General features: G+C 29.7%; 2 protein-coding genes across 2 annotated transcripts; one reads left to right on the top strand and one right to left on the bottom strand.

Moving 5' to 3' along the window:
• The first annotated feature begins 1,906 nt into the window (after positions 1 to 1,906).
• Positions 1,907 to 5,261, top strand: Tpc1 (Thiamine pyrophosphate carrier protein 1). Its single transcript, XM_965843.4, has 4 exons — positions 1,907 to 2,065; positions 2,118 to 2,526; positions 2,577 to 4,989; positions 5,038 to 5,261. Exons 2-3 carry the CDS (start codon positions 2,151 to 2,153, stop codon positions 3,134 to 3,136), a joined length of 936 nt encoding a protein of 311 aa, XP_970936.2. The 5' UTR covers positions 1,907 to 2,065; positions 2,118 to 2,150; the 3' UTR covers positions 3,137 to 4,989; positions 5,038 to 5,261.
• LOC103314498 (uncharacterized protein) lies at positions 3,894 to 18,694 on the bottom strand. The gene is made up of 3 exons (XM_008200749.3): positions 18,003 to 18,694; positions 7,852 to 8,320; positions 3,894 to 4,294 (listed from the first exon to the last, which is right to left on the bottom strand). Exons 1-3 carry the CDS (start codon positions 18,103 to 18,105, stop codon positions 4,000 to 4,002), a joined length of 867 nt encoding a protein of 288 aa, XP_008198971.1. The 5' UTR covers positions 18,106 to 18,694; the 3' UTR covers positions 3,894 to 3,999.
• Positions 18,695 to 19,132: the final 438 nt, after the last annotated feature.

Here is a 19,132-nt window from a genome sequence, read left to right as displayed (position 1 = left end):
TTCTTTATTTTATTTTTACATTTGAACTAGTGAAGTGATTCTCTACAACGCTCTGAAGTGGGAATTTCCCAATTTTGTGACACGCTGTATTTTTTGCTTAATAAATGTAATGTTTTACATGTAAATTTAGACATTTATGGCTAATTTCAAAATACAGGCCTGAGATATTTTGGATTTCTGTCAACTGTTTTCAATTCTTATATTTAAAGCAAAAATTAAATTGCAAATGGGCAACTTTTAATACACCTCTTTTAGAATGCCTAGCTAGCTAGAAGAAGATTTATGACTGCACAGCTGGGGGTAACCCAGAAGGTAATTAGTTTATTGCATTTGTTCAAAATAGGAACATTGTTCCTTATTAGCTGTTTCAAAACTATAAAAATGCTAACGTAGCATTTTACCGAATTATTTTTATAAATAGGATTGATAAAATTGTAGAATAGTTATTAATTATTAAGATCTCTCATTGAAAGTATAAATTACATTAGCTTTCATTTTTTGAAAAGCACAAGAAATTTATTTAATTTTTTAATTTAACAGGTAATTTTGAGAGAAAATAGTTTTGAACTTTTGAGCAAATAATTCACTTATTTTTTTTAAATATTTGCCAATTTAAAAAAATATAAAAAATAAAGAATGGAAACTTTTGTTGGTACATTGCACATATGTATCTGCACTTTGAATAAGAATTTTTCTTACATTTAAGTATGCAGTTTGAATTTCTTTAGCCATTAATAAGCAATTTTAGAATTTTGTGGTAGAGTAAGAAAAACATGAAAATCATTTTACGGAACTTTTCGAAAACATGCTGTCTTGCAACACGTTTGAGAAAAGTTTAGAAAAGTCATTGTTACAAAGCAGGTGCGGGGTGACAATTTTCGACGTCAATAGACATGAATTGAGACAACGGCCCCATCTTTTTTTCTCCCCTCTGCTTATTAGTTGCGGTGTTGGGGGTAGGAAAAGTGAAAGTCGGCGAAATTAGTAAATAAGGCATTGTAAGAATTGATTTACTTTTATTTACTACTATTTATTATTAAAAACTGGGCGCCACCAACTTTATCCTAAAAGCTGAAAAAGAACGGTTTTCCGTTGTTATCCAGGTTTACATTACGTAAGAGTGCCTTTTCGACTAGCTTTTATACAGTGGGAGTAGGGAAGTTCGATTTTAATCAAACACAGGTGATTGAAAACAGAAATTTATTCAGTAGCTATAACAACAGTAACAACAAATAGAACAAGTAATTTTTACAAACATTTTTGGTTATTAAAGTTTTTGTAATATTGGTTGCCTGCACCTAGACCTAATCGTAAATCGTCATATTGACCCGGTTTTTTATAAGTATACATAGGACTATAATTATTATTATAAGTATACAGGCTGGTCCACGAGTAATAATGAGCCTGAAAAATTTTTTGAAGCAACCAACACTTCATTTCATAGATTACGTGGATAGTTCCAATATAGGAACTCTAGCTAATAAGTGTTAATAATGTTGTTGCTTATTCCATAGATATGAGTAAAGGTAGTACACCTTTATTCTACGACTGGTTACTATGTTAACGTACATTATTTGATTTAGTTATTTTTTATCTTTCTCTATAGAATAAAGTGGCCCTTTTTTATTGATTTTTTTATTCCAACGGTGAAAAAATTCAACAAAAATTTTAACTTATTTTTCTAGTGGATAAAATAGATTTTATGCTTAACAATGGAATACAATAATAAAAAATTAAATACTTTAAATTCATAGCACAGTTCATAGTTAAAGTTTTCAAATTCATCACCAACTTGACGACAAGAATCACAATTAGGACCCACCAACTTGACAACAATAAATACTATTTCAAATTTGCCACTTGATTTCAACAATTAGATAATTTTTTTATTAATTTTTTACAAGTGCCTGCGTTAATATAAATTCCCGTTTTCTCTCTTTACTCTTTAAAAACACAAGTGTTAAGTTGAGGTTACGCAAATGTCAAACTGACGTCTGTCACGAGGTGAGGTTATATCACGGAACAAAAAATGAAAAACTCGCTCTCGTTGGTATTTAAATGATAGGTGAGACCAACAATGCACTATTTATCACTTAATTATTTAATTATTTGCGTAGACTTGTCACTTGTATTTCCTGGGGGTTGATGCAATGGTGGGGTTGAGTGATTCCTCTCACAAACTGTCGCAGCTCGATTTTGTGATTGCTGGTGGAGGTTCAGGCTTTATTACACGAATGTTATGTCAGCCTTTAGACGTGCTTAAAATAAGGTTTCAACTGCAAGTTGAACCGATTTTGAAAAGTAACGTTTCAAAATACCAGTCAGTGTTTCACGCCGCTAATTTAATTGTCAAAGAGGAAGGGGTGAAGGCACTGTGGAAGGGTCATGTCCCTGCACAATTACTCTCAATAAGTTACGGAGTTGCCCAGTTTTGGAGCTTCGAAGTGTTAACCAAGCAAGTCTCTAGAATTAATTTATCACCAACTTTTTCTCCTATGGTTAATTTCACTTGTGGCGCCCTTGCAGGTAAATCTATCCCTTTACCAAACAATAAAAAGTAAGGTAAATGTTTGTAGGTTGTTACGCCACTGTTGCATCATTTCCCTTTGATGTAGTTAGGACCAGATTAGTTGCACAAAGTGAAAACCGAAAAGTCTATTCTGGTATTTTACAAGCTTTTACTTCAATATTAAAAAATGAAGGATTTTTTGTTTTGTATAGAGGTATTTGGCCCACGTTTTTACAAGTTGCTCCTCATGCAGGGGCACAGTTCATGTGTTACAAATTATTTGATAATATTTATAAACATTTAATCAATTCACAAAATACAACGTTAACTAGTAGCTTAGTGTCGGGAAGTTTGGCAGGTTTATGTGCAAAAACTGTAGTCTATCCGTTTGATTTGGCTAAAAAAAGATTACAAATTCAGGGTTTTGAACAAGGGAGGGCCGAATTTGGACAATTTTTCAAGTGTCAGGGACTTAATGATTGTCTCATTAGAATCTACAAAGTTGAAGGTCCTTCTGGCCTTTTTAAAGGCCTTAGTCCTAGTCTCATTAAGGCTGTTGTAACAACAGCTTTACACTTTAGTAGTTATGAATTAATTTGTAAAGCTTTGGCAAAGAGGAAGAAATAATATTTATTTGCATTAGTGTGGTGTATTATAGAACTTATAAATTTTTATTTTTATTTAAAAATACCTATTTAAAGATTTATTAAAAATTTGTTAAAGTTTTTGTTAATTGCCGCGTACGTAACTACAGAGTGATCAAGAAAGACTGCATAAATTGGCAACACTTAATTTTAGTTGGTACACCTGGAGTTTATACCTACTCTCCAGTTATTGAACTCGAAGAAAGTAAAAGTAACAATTTTTAGTGCTTTTTCGGTTTGCTTTCACGAATTTTCTAATTAATGTATCTTTCTGTCTCTTTTACCAGAATTTTGAAATAAATTGATAATACAAAAGCCAATTCAGAATTCCCAACTTAAATTGGTGATCAATTTGTATCTACATAAAATCTAGGTCGTTTAAAAGTTAAGTTTTTATTAATCTTTATTGCTTTTTCTTGTTATACTTACGAGTATTTCTGAACAATTATGTTTTTTTGTTATTTCTTATTCAAGTTTATTGTTTCTGAATTGCTCACAAAAAATAAGTACATAATCGTTATTTTATTCTTATTCTTTAAAATGGCTTTATGTTTTAAGAAAAAAATGTGTTGTGTAGTCGGCTGATAATTTTTTTTTAATCATACATCAATGAATCCTGTGATCGTTGTTATGTGTTCACTCATCACTAGTGTGATATTATTGTTTTGTTTGTTTAATATTTATTGTAGTACTTAAATGAATCTGTACCAAAAATGTGAAGACTAATAAAAATAGTAATATATTTTCAAAGATAATTTAATGTATTAATTAAAAACTTACAACAAAACATCAGTGGGACTATCTAACATTTATACAAATTTACAATAAATATTATTTGCATTGTGGTTAACCGTATGATATTGTGTATCCCATGTTTCTCATGAGGGTTTCTTTGATGGCCGGTTGTAGTTCTTTTTGCATGTACGTAGTTAGTAGAGATCTAATTCCTTTGAGAAAAATATCCTCCATTTCCCTGGACAGTTCCTCACTGTCCTCGTCGTCTCTGAATCCTCTTCGATGTTCCCTAAGCCTTGGTTCACAGCCGTAGGCGTAAACACTTATAAATCCAGGCTCAAGGAAATGTGAATCAGTCTTGACGTTGAACTGGCCCCTCTCGCGTCTTATGGGCTCAGTGTGAAATCTGGAACAAGGGTTTACGAAAGCATATTTAGGACACAAAACTCCTATTTATAAAAAAGTCCAAGAATAAAAACTTTGCAAATGTATTATTGTTTGTTTTTTATCATTGTTTTAACAAGATATTTTTTGTATTGTTCATTATTATCTTGTGTGTTTTTTTATTTTATCAGTTAATTCAAACGTTCAATTTTTATCTCCAGACGTTAAAAAATGTTTTCAGTACACTCACGTAAATATACAAAGTTAATCTTTGCTTTTAGGAAACTTTTTTTAATTTATTCGTTATCTATCGCACATTATTGAGTTTTTATTCACCATTTTGCGTAAAGGGAAGTGTGGTTGTTTCCCTAATTTAAAAAGATGCTTCTTTTACGTTTTGTTGTTATTAAAAATAATATTGTTTTTTAAGATTGTTTTAAAATGATATTTTTTTGTTTTATTGTTCATTAATATATTGTGTGTTTTTTTATTTTATCAGTTATCTTAAATGTTGAATTTTCATCTCGAGACGTTAAAAAAATTGTTTTCAGTACACTCACGTAATTACTAATTATACAAAGTTAATCTTTGCTTTTAGGAAACTTTTTTCAATTTATTTGTTATCTATCGCCCATTATCGAGTTTTTATTCACTATTTTGCGTAAAGGGAAGAGTGGTTGTTTCCCTAATTTTAAGAAAAAAAAATGCTTCTTTTAGGTTTTGTTGTTAAAATAATAGGTAAGATTTTAAACTCTTCTTTTTTAGGATCAGAACTCTTCTTTGTTCAAGAAGGATAAATAAATAAAAGATTCAAGGGCAAGTGTCTAATTCGATAAAACTGTTACTTTTTGTGACATTCATAAACAAGATTTTCAAAAATTAATAATTTGTAGAAAAGGCACACCAAATATCTTCAGAATCTTGTAGGTTTCATAGATGAATTGATTAATTAAGTAGTTCTAAATACACATTAAAATATGTAAAACTTTGATTTATCATTTCCTTTACGTTTCTCTTTTGCTTATTTTGTTATCTTTCTTATTGTTTTTTTGAACCTTTTTATATCTTTATCGCACTCTTGATTTTTTTTAAGATGTGTAAGACCCATCACCAACCATTAGCAAGACTAGAAAACATAATTTTTTTTAGAAGATTTTCTTTATAATTTTACATTATAATAGTAATATTGCAAGCGAATGCCTTTTTGTTAATCTTTATTGTTTAAAAAAATCAGCAAAATTTTACGGATGATTTCCCGAAAAACGAGACAAATTTTTGTCTAAATTTTTAGACTCTTCATTTTTTTCACAGTCGAAGCTTTGATAAGGCTTGTTTTCCTCAAAAGAAAGGACAATTTTCAGATGATTCACCCAAAACGAGACTTTGCCAAAATATTTTAAGACAACAAAAAATTGGTTACGGACCTAAGAAGTGATTTACTTTTTTACAGTCAAAAGTCAAAGATTTTTTGCCAAAGCCAATGTCAAGATATTTTGAGAAAGCTTTGAAATTTAAGAAATAATTGTCGATTTACAATATTTGTACAGTTGAAGGCCCTTCTGTAAGCTTTGTTTTTTTGGCAGAATTTTTTTATGGATAATTCGTCTAAGAACGAGACGATACGAAATTTTTAACAGCTGATTAGAAGATCTTGATAATTAAGTTTGGCAATAAATATTTCAGATTTCAGAGTAAATATTATTTCCTTAACATTGCTGATCATATTGCAGAAATGAAATTGTCGTAAATTTAATTAAAAAGTAGGTAATAAATAGTAAGTGCTTTATATAATGATGAGTCATCTTTTGTTATTTTTTTAACATTTAATTTGTTAGATTGAAAAAAGAGGATTTAATTTATCTAAAATCTTAGTACGTACCATTTTATAAGAGATAGAAAGAGGACGAGTTATTCTTTATTCAGTTGTACATTGATGAAAAATAATGATTATTAAACAACTTAAGACGAAAAGTATTAATTGTTTATTTACGATTTTTTAAGAATAAAAATGTATTTTTATTCCATTTATTATTTCCTATGGAAATACACCAAAGTAGAGTTACACTGCAGCTGGTATTTTCAGACTTAGGGGCTGAAGGTCCTTAATTATTTAGAAAAATCAAATGTTGGTATTTTCGGACCTATTTAAAAAAAAATTTAATTGGCCTAATTCAAACTCACCAAGTTAGGTATAATGAGAGGTTTCACGAGCAATCATTTTTTTTTATTAAAAGTCGGCACAACCTATAAGGAATTTATTTTTAACGAATAATAAAAAACGAATACGAGTATAATTAGAAATAATATAATTAATCTAAAGAAAAAATGAAATTTTAAAAATAACTTCGTCAAAATGATCGAAATCAATTCACGGAGTCACACAGGGATTTTTTTGTGTTGTGGAGAGTTTTGAACTTGACCTTGAACCTACTTTTCTTAAAAAAAACAGGATTTCATATTTTACTTTATTCCAAGTGTTTGAAAATCTACCATTTTTTTCTTAAAATTTCGATGTTTAATTTGTAGTCTTTCCCAATTATAATAACAATAACTTTGCCATTTCAAGATCTCGATAAGTTTTCGAGTGAAATTCGTAACTCTGAAACCTCCAGATCATTAAAAACGAAAAAATAAATCTTGGATATTTGTAAATAAAATAATATAAAAAAAAATGACATGGTCTCTTTGCTTATCTAAAACGATGTACGGAGTCACACTGTAGAAAATAATTTTGCGACGGGTAATTTAGCCTTCAATCTTGTAGTTTCATTTTTTCATTAAAAAACAGCGTCTCCAATAGATATTTCTTTTCAGGCGCTGAGAAAAATAAAATCCGAAGATGTAAATCTATAAATTATTTATCAAATTATTTTTAAAGAACATAATTCCGATACATGAGATCACACTGTAAAAAAACAATTTTGAATTTACTTTTGATTCCGTCTTTTATTTTCTAGAAATAGTATTCCATATTTCGTTTCATTTCGAGAGTCTAAAGGATCTCTGTACCGTTAAAAATCTATCAACTGTTTCTTAAAATTTAGCTACTTTTTCTGGTGGTATTAAATATTACTTCTAGCCCTTTCAAAGTTAAAATACCGATTTTACACTGATCTCCATGGGTTTTGGAATAAGTTTTTCATAACACTGAGATATCTGAAACCTTGAAACTGCAAAAAATTACAAAATAAAATTAAGATATTTTCAGGGTTTCTTAACTTTTCTAACTAAACTGTTTAATTATGTGTGTATAGTAGATTAATTAAGAGTCAGAGGAGCTTCGAAATTTTACAATTTCGAGAGAACGCCACTCTAGAGATACATCATTATGATTAATGAAAACTGCTAATTGTATGTAAATTAATCACGCGGATGTTTGTAATAATTAGCTCCCAAAAAATCCGGTGATGAAAGTCGAGTTGCGACAGTTGCCTCACAACAGAAAGTTTCGGAAATTTGATCTGGCTGATAATTACATAAATGCAAGTCAATTCCTTCCAATTAACCTCTGAAACACAGTCTCAAACCCGGCTATTGTTGAAGAGAGCGGCGTTTCCTCCAACCCAAATCAACACTTACCCAATGCCCGCCCGTCTCAATCGCAGAATCATGCTGCAAGAGTCCTCCGGATTGGGCTCAACGGGCGCTCTTTGGAGCATGTCGCCGTTGAAGAGGTTCACTTTGCCGCTGATTGTCAGATCGTTGAACAGCAAGCGGGTCTCCAAGGAGGCGTTCCGGGGATTGAACCGACAGCGGTCCACTCTTACCCAACTGCTGGAAGTCGGGAGACGCACTCTCATGTCGGTTACGTACATGTCGTAAGGGGCAGAACGGAGCTGCTGGTGGAGCGAGTATCCGTTGAGGTGGAGGGTCTTTTGTTTGGCAATTTGCCGGCGACGGATTTGGTCCAAGGCGGTTTCGAGACGTTCGGAGCATCGGTGGTTGTAGGGGATGCTGCGTTCGTCGTCGTAATTGAGGTTGTTTCCGTTTCCACGAACGTAGGGGTATTCAGCCGTGGAGAATTTGTCGTTCTGACGAGTTGGAGGCTCTGGGGAGGAGAGACATGTAAAGAACTAATGGAACCAAATCGATAACACAAATTTAATGTACATTCAAAAAATTACAGAGAAGAGGAAACAACGGAACGTGTTTTAACTTATTGATTTTACATTAGCTGACACGGAGTTTAGTCGGATAACTAATTTCTCTAATTATGGATAAGCTTATCAGTAGATGATCATCTAATGGCCTGTTGTTCGCAATATGAACATAGCTAACTACTGTCGTAATTATTTACGCATCAAGGGAGTAAAGGAATCTTTACATACCTCCGCTGATAATGTTCTTAATAAAACTTTACGTCCATATTCAGGAAGTAAAGGGTTGTTAACGAGTGAGGATATTAGTAAAAGAGATTAATCGTAATAATCCAAACACTTGAAATTACTAATAAGTAGGGTCCGGCTTTGGGATTTTCTGCCTTTTCATATTTCTGTTGAGGCATTTTTCGAGTCATTCATGTTTTGCATAAAACTTCCACACATTTTACCTTGCGGTAAAAATTCTGGAGCTTTTAGACCCAATATCATTTTTGTAATATGTGTTTTTTACCAAACAATAGATATGTTTATCACAGTATTGTAGTAACGTTTTCTTTGTACACCATTAAATTTTTATTATGATTACCCCAAACCGCAAGAACCCTTCCAGCTTATTGTGTGATTTATTGCTGACAGGCTATAGGTTTTCAGACGAACCGATCGGTATCGTAAATATTTTTTTGTCACCCTTGTCAAAATATCTTAAAGTGAAGGTTGCTTATTTTAAACACCATTATCTGTTGTAAAACTTTATTGTGTACAAAGAAAACGTTGCTACAATAGACTTTCGATTATTCACAATAAAGTGAATCGAAATTCTGGATAATCCGAAGCTTTTGGTAAAAACTTTTTAAAAGCAAAGTAACAATAAATTACGAGTAGAAAGAAAACGTTAAACTTAAAAATCACAACAATGAAGATTGCTTAATTAAGCAGTAAACTAAAACCATGTTTTGGGTGTTTCTATATTTTTATATAGAATATATAATAATATTTTTATAACAAATTTTTACTTGATGTCGCGTTATCTTGTTGTGCAATGTGCTGGGGAGATTCTTCAAATGCCTGCCTTCCGTCAGTAACAAAAAACTGTGAGATACTTTTGTACATTCAACGTGTTATTGAAATTATTAGGATTTTTTTATCTTCCTCATTTCTTAACAATTGCACGAAATCTGATTCAAGATCAGGACATTTAAAGTTTCAAATAAACGGGAATTGGATAATCTAGAGTTTACCATAGTTGATAATGATAACAAAACTTAAAGTTTCAAGGAAAATAATGTTAAAGAAAAAAGAAAAATACTACACTGGGTAATTGATTAGATAAGAAAATGTTAATTTGTTTGTTGTTTTTGTTTCTTTAATAAAAAACTTATTTCATTTTGTGTTGAATTATTTTTTAAATGATTTTTAATGTTTTTACTGTGCTTTTTTGGAATCCTTTTTTACAGATTTTAAAGTTCCAAAATCCGGTCTATTTTTATTAAATTTTTTTCGTAACAGAACATCGATGAAACTTCAAATGCTATCAAATTACAGTCTTTGTACATTTTTTGTTTGTAAAAGATAACTTTTCAAAATTTTCAATTCTAGACCACAAGCACTTATGACACTGCTCATTAAAACTTACTTCATCATGATTTCCGAATTTCTTAAAACTACAAAAGTACTTAATAAATTACCGGAGGATTAAAAGGTCACCGAATTTATTCCAATTTAAAAAAGCGGCCAAAATATTTTTTTCAAGTAACTGTGTTTATTCGTACGACGAATTTTTTAACTAACAAATTTGTCTTAATTAAACTTGTTCTAGGTATTTAGTAATTACATGCATTTTATTTTTCAATGTTCTTTTATTTTCTTGACTATGTCGATGTCTGTAATAAGATTTTATGACTATAAACGTTTTTATTATTATTATTATTATTAAGATTAAAGTGCTCTCGAAAAGCTGTTAATTATTATTGTTTAAAATGTTTCTGTACTGTACCTTTTAATATTAAATTTTTAATTCACTTTTTTATAAAAAAGTCATTTTATTCTTTTAAGAATTTTTTTTCGTTTGTTTTGATTATTTTATCTTATAAACTTTCACTGTGAATAAATTGTCTTTTTTTTTCAAGAAATACATTGTTTAATCAGTAGATTTTATGTCATCGGGCTATTGTAGATTATATGCCATTGTTTTTAATTTTAACACAAATAAAGATTATTATTATTATTATTATTATTATTATTTGTATGAATTCGTTTTAGAAAATTCATCATTTCTTGATGATGCTGTTAGTCTGTCTTCTCCCATTGTATTTTTTAAATAATTTTTAACATATTTAACACTGAAAAAAAAAACTTTCAACTTATGTACTAGATATCTCGGTATTATTGTTAAAAAACTTCATAGTCATTGAAAAGTTGTAAAACGTTGTAAAGTTGTAAACGTTGCTTACTTTCTTTATTTAGACAAACAAGGTATTTGAAGTTTTACCTTTTGTCAAAAAAAAATAAATGCTTCTTTTTACATAAGAAGAAATCTGTATAATACAGTGATAGAAGTTTAAATAGGTCCCACATATTGTACTAATATTATTTAAATTTACATCATATCACAGCGGAACGCAAATAACCAGATTTGGTATAAAATATTTTTCGAATTCCGAGAGTTTTAATTTTTACACGGTATTTGTACACGGGAAAATTCCTCCTGTTTTTACACGGAGAATTCTGAAATTGAATTAATAAAAAAATTGAAGTCTTGATTAAATGAGAGTTTAATTTTGTATTGGTAGGTTACGAGTTTTTGAGTAATTTACGAACGAAAGTTATCTTTTAGTACTTACTGAACAGGCAATATAAAGTAGCGATTTTTGGTCATAATGATAAAAACGACGAATTTAGGAGTTAAATGGACTCTTCCGCTTGGTGATTTACGTGTTTGAATCGTCAATTTCATTTGAATTTTTTATGTAGTTAAACAGCCTTGTATAAAGTTAAATATACAATACTATTTCAAAGCTGCAATTTAAAATTTGCTATTTGAATAATAATAAGGCACTGGTTCAGTTGGTGAGGAGAATTTACTTACTTGACTTAAAAGTGAATCACTCTCAGATGCATAACTAACGAGAAGTTCCAACTTTTGAGAATAACACCTAAACTAATAAATGCAAAGATATAGATCAAAAATATCCTTAATTAGACGAACACATTGTTTTCTTAGAGTCGTATTAAGATAATTTGTTTATTTGATAATTTTAAATTTAAAGATTTAACTGTTCAAAATCTTCTTAGGAAAATTTTTTGGGTGCATAGAAATTTTAATAAAACTTATACCATCTTACAACATTTGTTTGATCTGACAAATAAAAGTTTGTCAAAATTTAGGTTTTTATAAATGGTGGATGCGCTTTCCTCGAGTTTTCAAATAGAATCTTCGGGTTTGACTGTTTGATTTTTTTTTAACCAAGTTTATTTAGATAAGTAAATGAACATAAAACTGATAAAATTTTTAGTTTTAAGTTGTAATAATGTTTCGGTTTGATTCACTGAAATGTGAATATAATAAAATTGAAAAACTGCAAAAAAACTATTCACTTCCAAACCAGAAAATCATAGCAAGTAACTAATATCTCTAACAGCAATATTTTTAGCATCTTACCAAAACCAAAAAAAAACCTAATTTTGACCATAAATCGAAAAATATCAAATGTAAAAATTTGAACTTGAGTTCAGGTTTTTCCAAATTTCGAATTGTTTATTTTGCTAGGTTTTATTTTTTTTAGGTTTATTTCTTTTTAAAGTTACAGTTTGTGCTCTATTTAATTTAGGTATTTTTGAGTTGTTCGGATTTTCAAGTTGTTTTGGTTCAAAGTTTACTTTAAGTTTTTCGGTGTCACTCTTTATTTCAGTAAAAGAGATACTATGTCTAATTCGTTCTTTTGTAAGTTTTGATGTATTATCGTATTATCGTCTTGAAAAGAAAATGATTGCAACTTCACATTGAAAACTCCTATATTTTTTAATGTGAAAACGTAATAACTTCTCTTATATCTTTCTAAGTAATTGCACGGATTCCCCATCCGTCTGTAAAGAAAGATTGAGTATTTGATTTTCTCTGGAGTCATCATATGTAGTTATTGGAAAATAAATTCAGTCTAGGAACAATTGTTCGATTACCAGACAATACAATTCGATGTATACCTACCTACAGGTATTTACGTATGCGAGCGTGTAGTTTGCGATAATATTTTGCCGTGTGTTTGAAGAAACATTTCTTTATGTGTTTCAAATGTTTTACAACAAATATTTATTGGAATTTAACAAAATATGGAGAGAAATAAATAAACATACTTCTATATGTGACCTTAGCTGATCTATGATCGAAGTTTTTTCCTTCTCCTTCTGAGGGAGATTTTGAAACCATAAATAAATTCAGTCTAGGAACAATTGTTCGATTACCAGACAATACAATTCGATGTATACCTACCTACAGGTATTTACGTATGCGAGCGTGTAGTTTAGTTGTTTTATTTGCGTTTACGGATGCAATTATGTATTACAATGACATATCTTACAGGTGGGTACTTTCAAGCATAAATGTGTCGTGTGCCATGAATAATAGCTTTTAGATATCTAATATAATAATTAAATTGCTCGTTACTAATTACATAAACATACCTATTTAGAACAACAATTTCTGGGTAAACTGTCAGAAAGAAACTGTGTTAAGTTGCTTGAAATTCTATTGTTTAAATTTGAATATGATGAGAAATTAGACACAATTATTTTGAATTATTTACGTAAACCCACCAAAATACCTCGAATATTTTCGCACTTGCCTAACCATTATCCAAGTTTAACTAAACTTAAACCCACAAAAAATAATAATATAATGAACATTGTTTTACAATATAATGTCTTAGGCAGGCACAATTATGCAAACATGGAAGAAAGTCAGAGAAAGAATACATCATTATTACATCTTGCTTTTTCTAGAACTTTGTATGCGCTTCAAAACGTAAAATAAAAAAGAACAAATATTGTAAAGCAAAAACTTGGTAAATAACAATATCTCAAAACACCAAACTTTATTAAAGTCTACACGTGTTTCGCCAACTAAATTGGCAGCATCATGGTGCTCATAAATTATAAGTTTATTATTATGTAAAAATTACATAAAACGTGCGAGAAGTTTGACGTTTAAGGGTGAAATATATTTTTTTTCTGTTACAATGGGATCAAGTCCAAATATTTCAGTATATTATTAAAGTTTGGTAAATGTTTTGTTAATAAACTGTTCTGTTATTTGCGACAGGACTGAATAAAAAAACATTTGATCTGTTTATTGCTTTGTTATACATTTATTACCAAACTTCTGAATGCCATCCACATTAAAAAAATACGTTGAACGTTTTGTTGTTGTGTTTACAAGTTTATATGACATTGTTGTTTACCTACCTACCTGCTCACTCAAAGGAACTGTTATCTGAAAAAAAACACATGTGTGTACATTTTATAATTGCATCCAACCTAAATATTATAAAAAGTATAAGAAAGGTCTCAGTAAAAGTAGGTTCGATGTTAATTAGAAATTCCCAATATGGTAAAAAATGCAATAAACTATCAAACCATTGTTATTCGTTCAATTAATCAATAGGTAAGTCATGTGGAAAAGACCACAAACTGGATTTTGGTGTAGCCTAGTTTAGTCATTTAATAATAGTAAGTATAAATAAATAACTTCCGAAAAATTAATAGACATACATGAAATCTAGGCTAGTTATAACACTTAGCACGGATTTTTTTACAAAACCGTATCTGTGTGATCTTTAGAGCACCACTTATTAAGTTATTATTATACTCTTTTGTAAATTTTTGTTGATTTAATAAGTTGTGTGCGTGATTGTTATGTGAAAGACAGAGCAAAATCCATAATTGTTATAATTATTTAACCATTTGCTTAATAAAAAATATAAGACCGAACTCAACTTGGTATATCCATAATTCAAAAAAGTATCAGTTATTAATTAATTTTTGTTTTTTTTTTTTTTTAATATTGAATATAATCTCGGTACAAAACTGTTTCGAGGCTGTATTTTAGCCCCTAGGAGTTTCAACGGTTTGCAAATTAATTAATGAACGGAAATGGACCGAAAAAAATTCTTGTTTCAAATTTAATATGTTTTAAATTTAAATAAATTTATTTTTCCAAAAAGATACCTTTTGATAGAGAATTTTAGTGGGTATTAGAACGCAATCGGAATGATAAAAAATGTAATAAAATTGTGCATATTTGAAGTTGGAAAAGGAATAGCATTAATCAGACTTCGTTTAGTATGTATAGGTTTGAGATGAGCAGTTCGTTCTCTGTAATTTATATCTGCTATTGAAAGGATGTAATCGAATAGATGGGAGAGAGTGCATTGAATTAATTGAAATTGATTCAATGTGCCACAAAGCTTTCCAGAATAATTAAGAATATGTGATAATTATAATAGTGATATGAACACATTATGTTTTTTTAAAGACACAGGTTTACAAAAAAAAACTGATTCGCCATCATTTTAAAATAGTTGGGTATGGCACCGAATTATAAACTAAAATCTAAAAAAAATATTAAAATGTTTGGTAAAGCAACCCTTAAGTGGGGCTTCTATTTTTTGATTTTTTTATATATGATAATGTTGCTTAAACTCCCTTATTCGCAACTAAAAGTTGTACAAACAGTCATCGCTTGCACAACAGATGTTATTAAATCACTCTGCTTATTAAATATTCAGATTTCGTACGACTTTTGCCAGATACGCAAAATTCAGACATTTATTTAAAATCTTCGTATTATTTGTTAAGTATTTAAATAGATGTCAAAATATCATGAGAATTCGTACAAATTTTATAGGATAACATTGGTAGCAAAGACTTTATAATTATTCCAATGCAAAACGTAGAATATATTAAATAGTAAACAATAATTGTTAACGGCATTTTGCGATAATATTTTGCCGTGTGTTTGAAGAAACATTTCTTTATGTGTTTCAAATGTTTTACAACAAATATTTATTGGAATTTAACAAAATATGGAGAGAAATAAATAAACATACTTCTATATGTGACCTTAGCTGATCTATGATCGAAGTTTTTTCCTTCTCCTTCTGAGGGAGATTTTGAAACCATAATGAGGTTTCAAGGTTGTACCTACTTAGTTTTTTTATAAAAATTCTTACTCATCTTTTTAAAATCTTTTAAAATTGCTAAACGAATCCAGTTACAATCCAGGCTTTTACTCAGATTCTTTTTAAACAGAAACCTTCTATGGGACCCATTTTACCTTAGAAACACACTTTTGAACCTACTTTTTTTAAAAGCGAATAAAATTTTTATTTTAAAATGAATGTAAGCTACTCGTATATACTGTCATAAGAAACACCAGTCGGACTGGAGTCGGAAATTTTTTAAGTGTTTTTCAATAACATTATTTCTAAAAAATACTAATTCTAACTAAGTTTTTCTAATTTCTATTAATATATTTTTTTCTGTACGAATATTAGGTAAAAGCAGAAAAATAAAAAATAGTATTACTTTTAACTTTTACAAAGTGCTTATAGACAAATTATCGATTCATATAATCGATTTTTTTGATAATTAACTGTCTAAGAGCCGTCAGGCTGGCATTATCATAAACAGTATTTTTTTTTAATTAAGGTTGGTATAATTTTTTACCTGGCAAATTCAATTTCTAATTTTTCAAGTTGTCTCCATTTTAAAACACGTACAACACATTTATTTATTTTAGACCACCTTTAGACTAACGAATTAACGATTAATTAACGTCCAATTTTCAAAAATGTCAAATCTGGTGTTCAAAAGGTCAAATACAGAATATAGCTAGTTTCAAAAGTGTTTGGACATGAACTGATATAGTCTGGTCTTTAACAGAATTTTGACACTGACAGTTGATTAAAAAAAATTAACTATATTTTTTTCGACTGCTTTAAAAATTTCATATTTTTTTCTAGAACAAAGTATAAAAGTTAATATTACAACTTCAGGTATGCATCATTTTGTTAGGTATACTTCTAACTACTTTCTGTATATAAATAACAATAAATTTTTAAGAAAGACTTAGGTGTATAGGTTTGTTAATGAAATTTTTATAGAATTCTTGATTAAATTTTTGGTTAGACTGTATGTTGTTTTGTATTCTTAAGCAGAATCTAGCAATAAAATTCTGCTAGAAATACTTAAAACCGCAATAACTTTAAATAAAAAGACGCTAAACTAACCGACCATTTTTCTACTTGAAGTACATACAGTAATATTTTTTATGGTTTAAGTATATTTTTCAACGTGAAATATTAAAAAATTCCTGCCAGATATTTGAAATGTAGTACTACCATCGTATTAAACGTAAATGAAAAATAACACACACGTTTTTTGGTTCTTCCTCCCAAGTTTTATTTTTATTTTGCTACACGTTTCGACCAGTTACCATGTGACCATTTTCAGGCATCAATTTTGAGTTCACCTTTCTTATTTATTATTTATTATTTATCGCCAGTTTTTAAATTAAAATTTTTCTATTATTATTTATTATATCCAAGCCATAATTACAAGTACTGACACTTTTGTTACTTTTCACAATGTTTTTCAACATGAATTAGAGAAGCAATAGAAATAGCACGAGATAAAAGTATATGATAAATTATAACTAATTATGCATGTACTTAATTTCTTAATCACCCTTTAATAATCCACTTGGTTGACGAATAAATTATATTTATCTCAAATACGGGTAGAAAAAACTTTTCTTTTCTATAATAAACAGCTATTAAAAACTGAAAGTTTCAGAAATATCACAAAATTAGTTGTTATGATAGGTATTACAACTTACTCACTATTGCTTGATTCCAGCAATGAAGTGGTTGATATGATAATATACTATTAAAAATGTCTAGTCGAAACGTACATAATAAATTAAGCGAATACTAAATAATTTTCAACAGTTGACTCCACACTAGCTAGGAATATGTAATGTAATGTAATTGAAAACCTTTTTGGTACTCTCACTACTACTCATTTTTGTCTAAATTAAATACGATTTATTATTTCATTAAAATATCAACAAAACTATTTAATCCAATTAAAGCTTAATTTATAAATTGTTTCATTTTCAGTATGTTTTCCAATATTACCAGCCAATTTTAAATTATTTGCTAATATTTAATTTGAATGATAACGTAATTAATTTCTGTTGCAACCAACAAAGCAATGACACTATTTGAATATTATTATTCTCGGCATGAGAATCAACATAATTCTTATTTTACTTTTTATCTACCTACATAATAGCTTGATCAGACTGCAGTTCTCGAATCTTCGAAGACCTAACACGCAACTTGACATTATTTAACTTTCTTTAAATAATGACTGTCAAAGCTTGACTGAAAAATTGCAAAATGCAAATAAAATGCAGAAAGCGCCTAATATCTTGTCCTGTTAACTAAAAGTGTTACTTCTTTGTTTAAGTCAATCAGATAAGGACGCCGAGCTGATTCATTTATTGATAAGCTCGTCACAAAGAATAAAGACTAAGCTAATTACGTGCCGAAATTGTGCGAAAAATTCACTCACCATGTGAATCAACAAGGGTTGTCGTATCTTCGGCCAGAATAGACACCACCATATCCGTGAAACTGAGCGCCCAGAGGAACAGCATCCACATTTGGAGATACATCGCACGATTAACAATCGAGTCGGTTATCAATTAGTTATTGTTGACGGGAATCAGACCGTTTCCCAGACTCTCACTGGTGTAGGTGCGTTCGGCAAGAGTGTCTTCTTAGCACTGGCATAAAACTTGAACCATGGCTAACGCTGTACCTCCAAGAAATAATAGAGCTTTTACACGAATTAAACCAGGTCGCTCGACTATTGTTGGCGCGGATGTCTCTAGAAATCCGATGGTTCCAGTGAAATGCGGGAAACTGCCATTACCATGCATGGCGGTTGATGAAGAAAGTATAGTCGCCAAAATAACACGACCGTTGCAGCGGAAATAATTGAGAAAAAATTCAGGTGACGTTACACCATTCATTTCGGTTTCCTCTTGCGGTGTAACAATGCTTCGAACCGAGTTTTTATCATTATATAAATAGGCGCCTCTTCATTGACGTTGAAAGTTTGTTGTGCATGAGTGAGTGTTTTACTCTGCAGGGTTAAAAATTGGTTAAATTCCGGCACCGAAAACGAAGATTTAGGCAATGGTTTAGCTAAAATCATTTGATTTCGGACAACAAAACTCGCTGCAAAAAAGTTAAAGTCGATTTGGACCGAACGCAAATTATTTGACTAAGATTATTCCTGACTTGAAAATGTCAAAACCGAAAATTGCTCTATTCTTTCGAAGAAAACGACGAATGAAGCACCAGTTTAATGGAAAACCATCATTTCGGATAATTTCTTGCCCTAAACTGGCAAGAAATGACGATTGAAGCACCAGCTTTTTTGAAATCAGACGATTTCTTGGTCTGAAGGGTGAAAATTATCAATTTTGTTCAAAAGATTTGATTTCGTCAGATTCATTGCTCAATTAAGTCTTTTTAATAAATCTGCTATTAAAATGATCGTAGTTTTAGCTAGTTTTAAGAAGTTCCTAGTAATTTCAATAAATATTAAAGAAAAAATTTTCGAAGAATAATGGTATTGAAAAAGCCTGATGTACACAATACAGAAAAATGTCTTTGGAAAAAGTCAGTAAAAAG

This window comes from Tribolium castaneum, chromosome 1 (genome assembly GCF_031307605.1).
Source record: "Tribolium castaneum strain GA2 chromosome 1, icTriCast1.1, whole genome shotgun sequence".
In the NCBI taxonomy this organism is placed as follows: Eukaryota; Metazoa; Arthropoda; class Insecta; order Coleoptera; family Tenebrionidae; genus Tribolium; species Tribolium castaneum.
The sequence above is the reverse complement of the archived record's forward strand: the minus strand, read 5'-3'. Positions and strand labels throughout refer to the sequence as shown.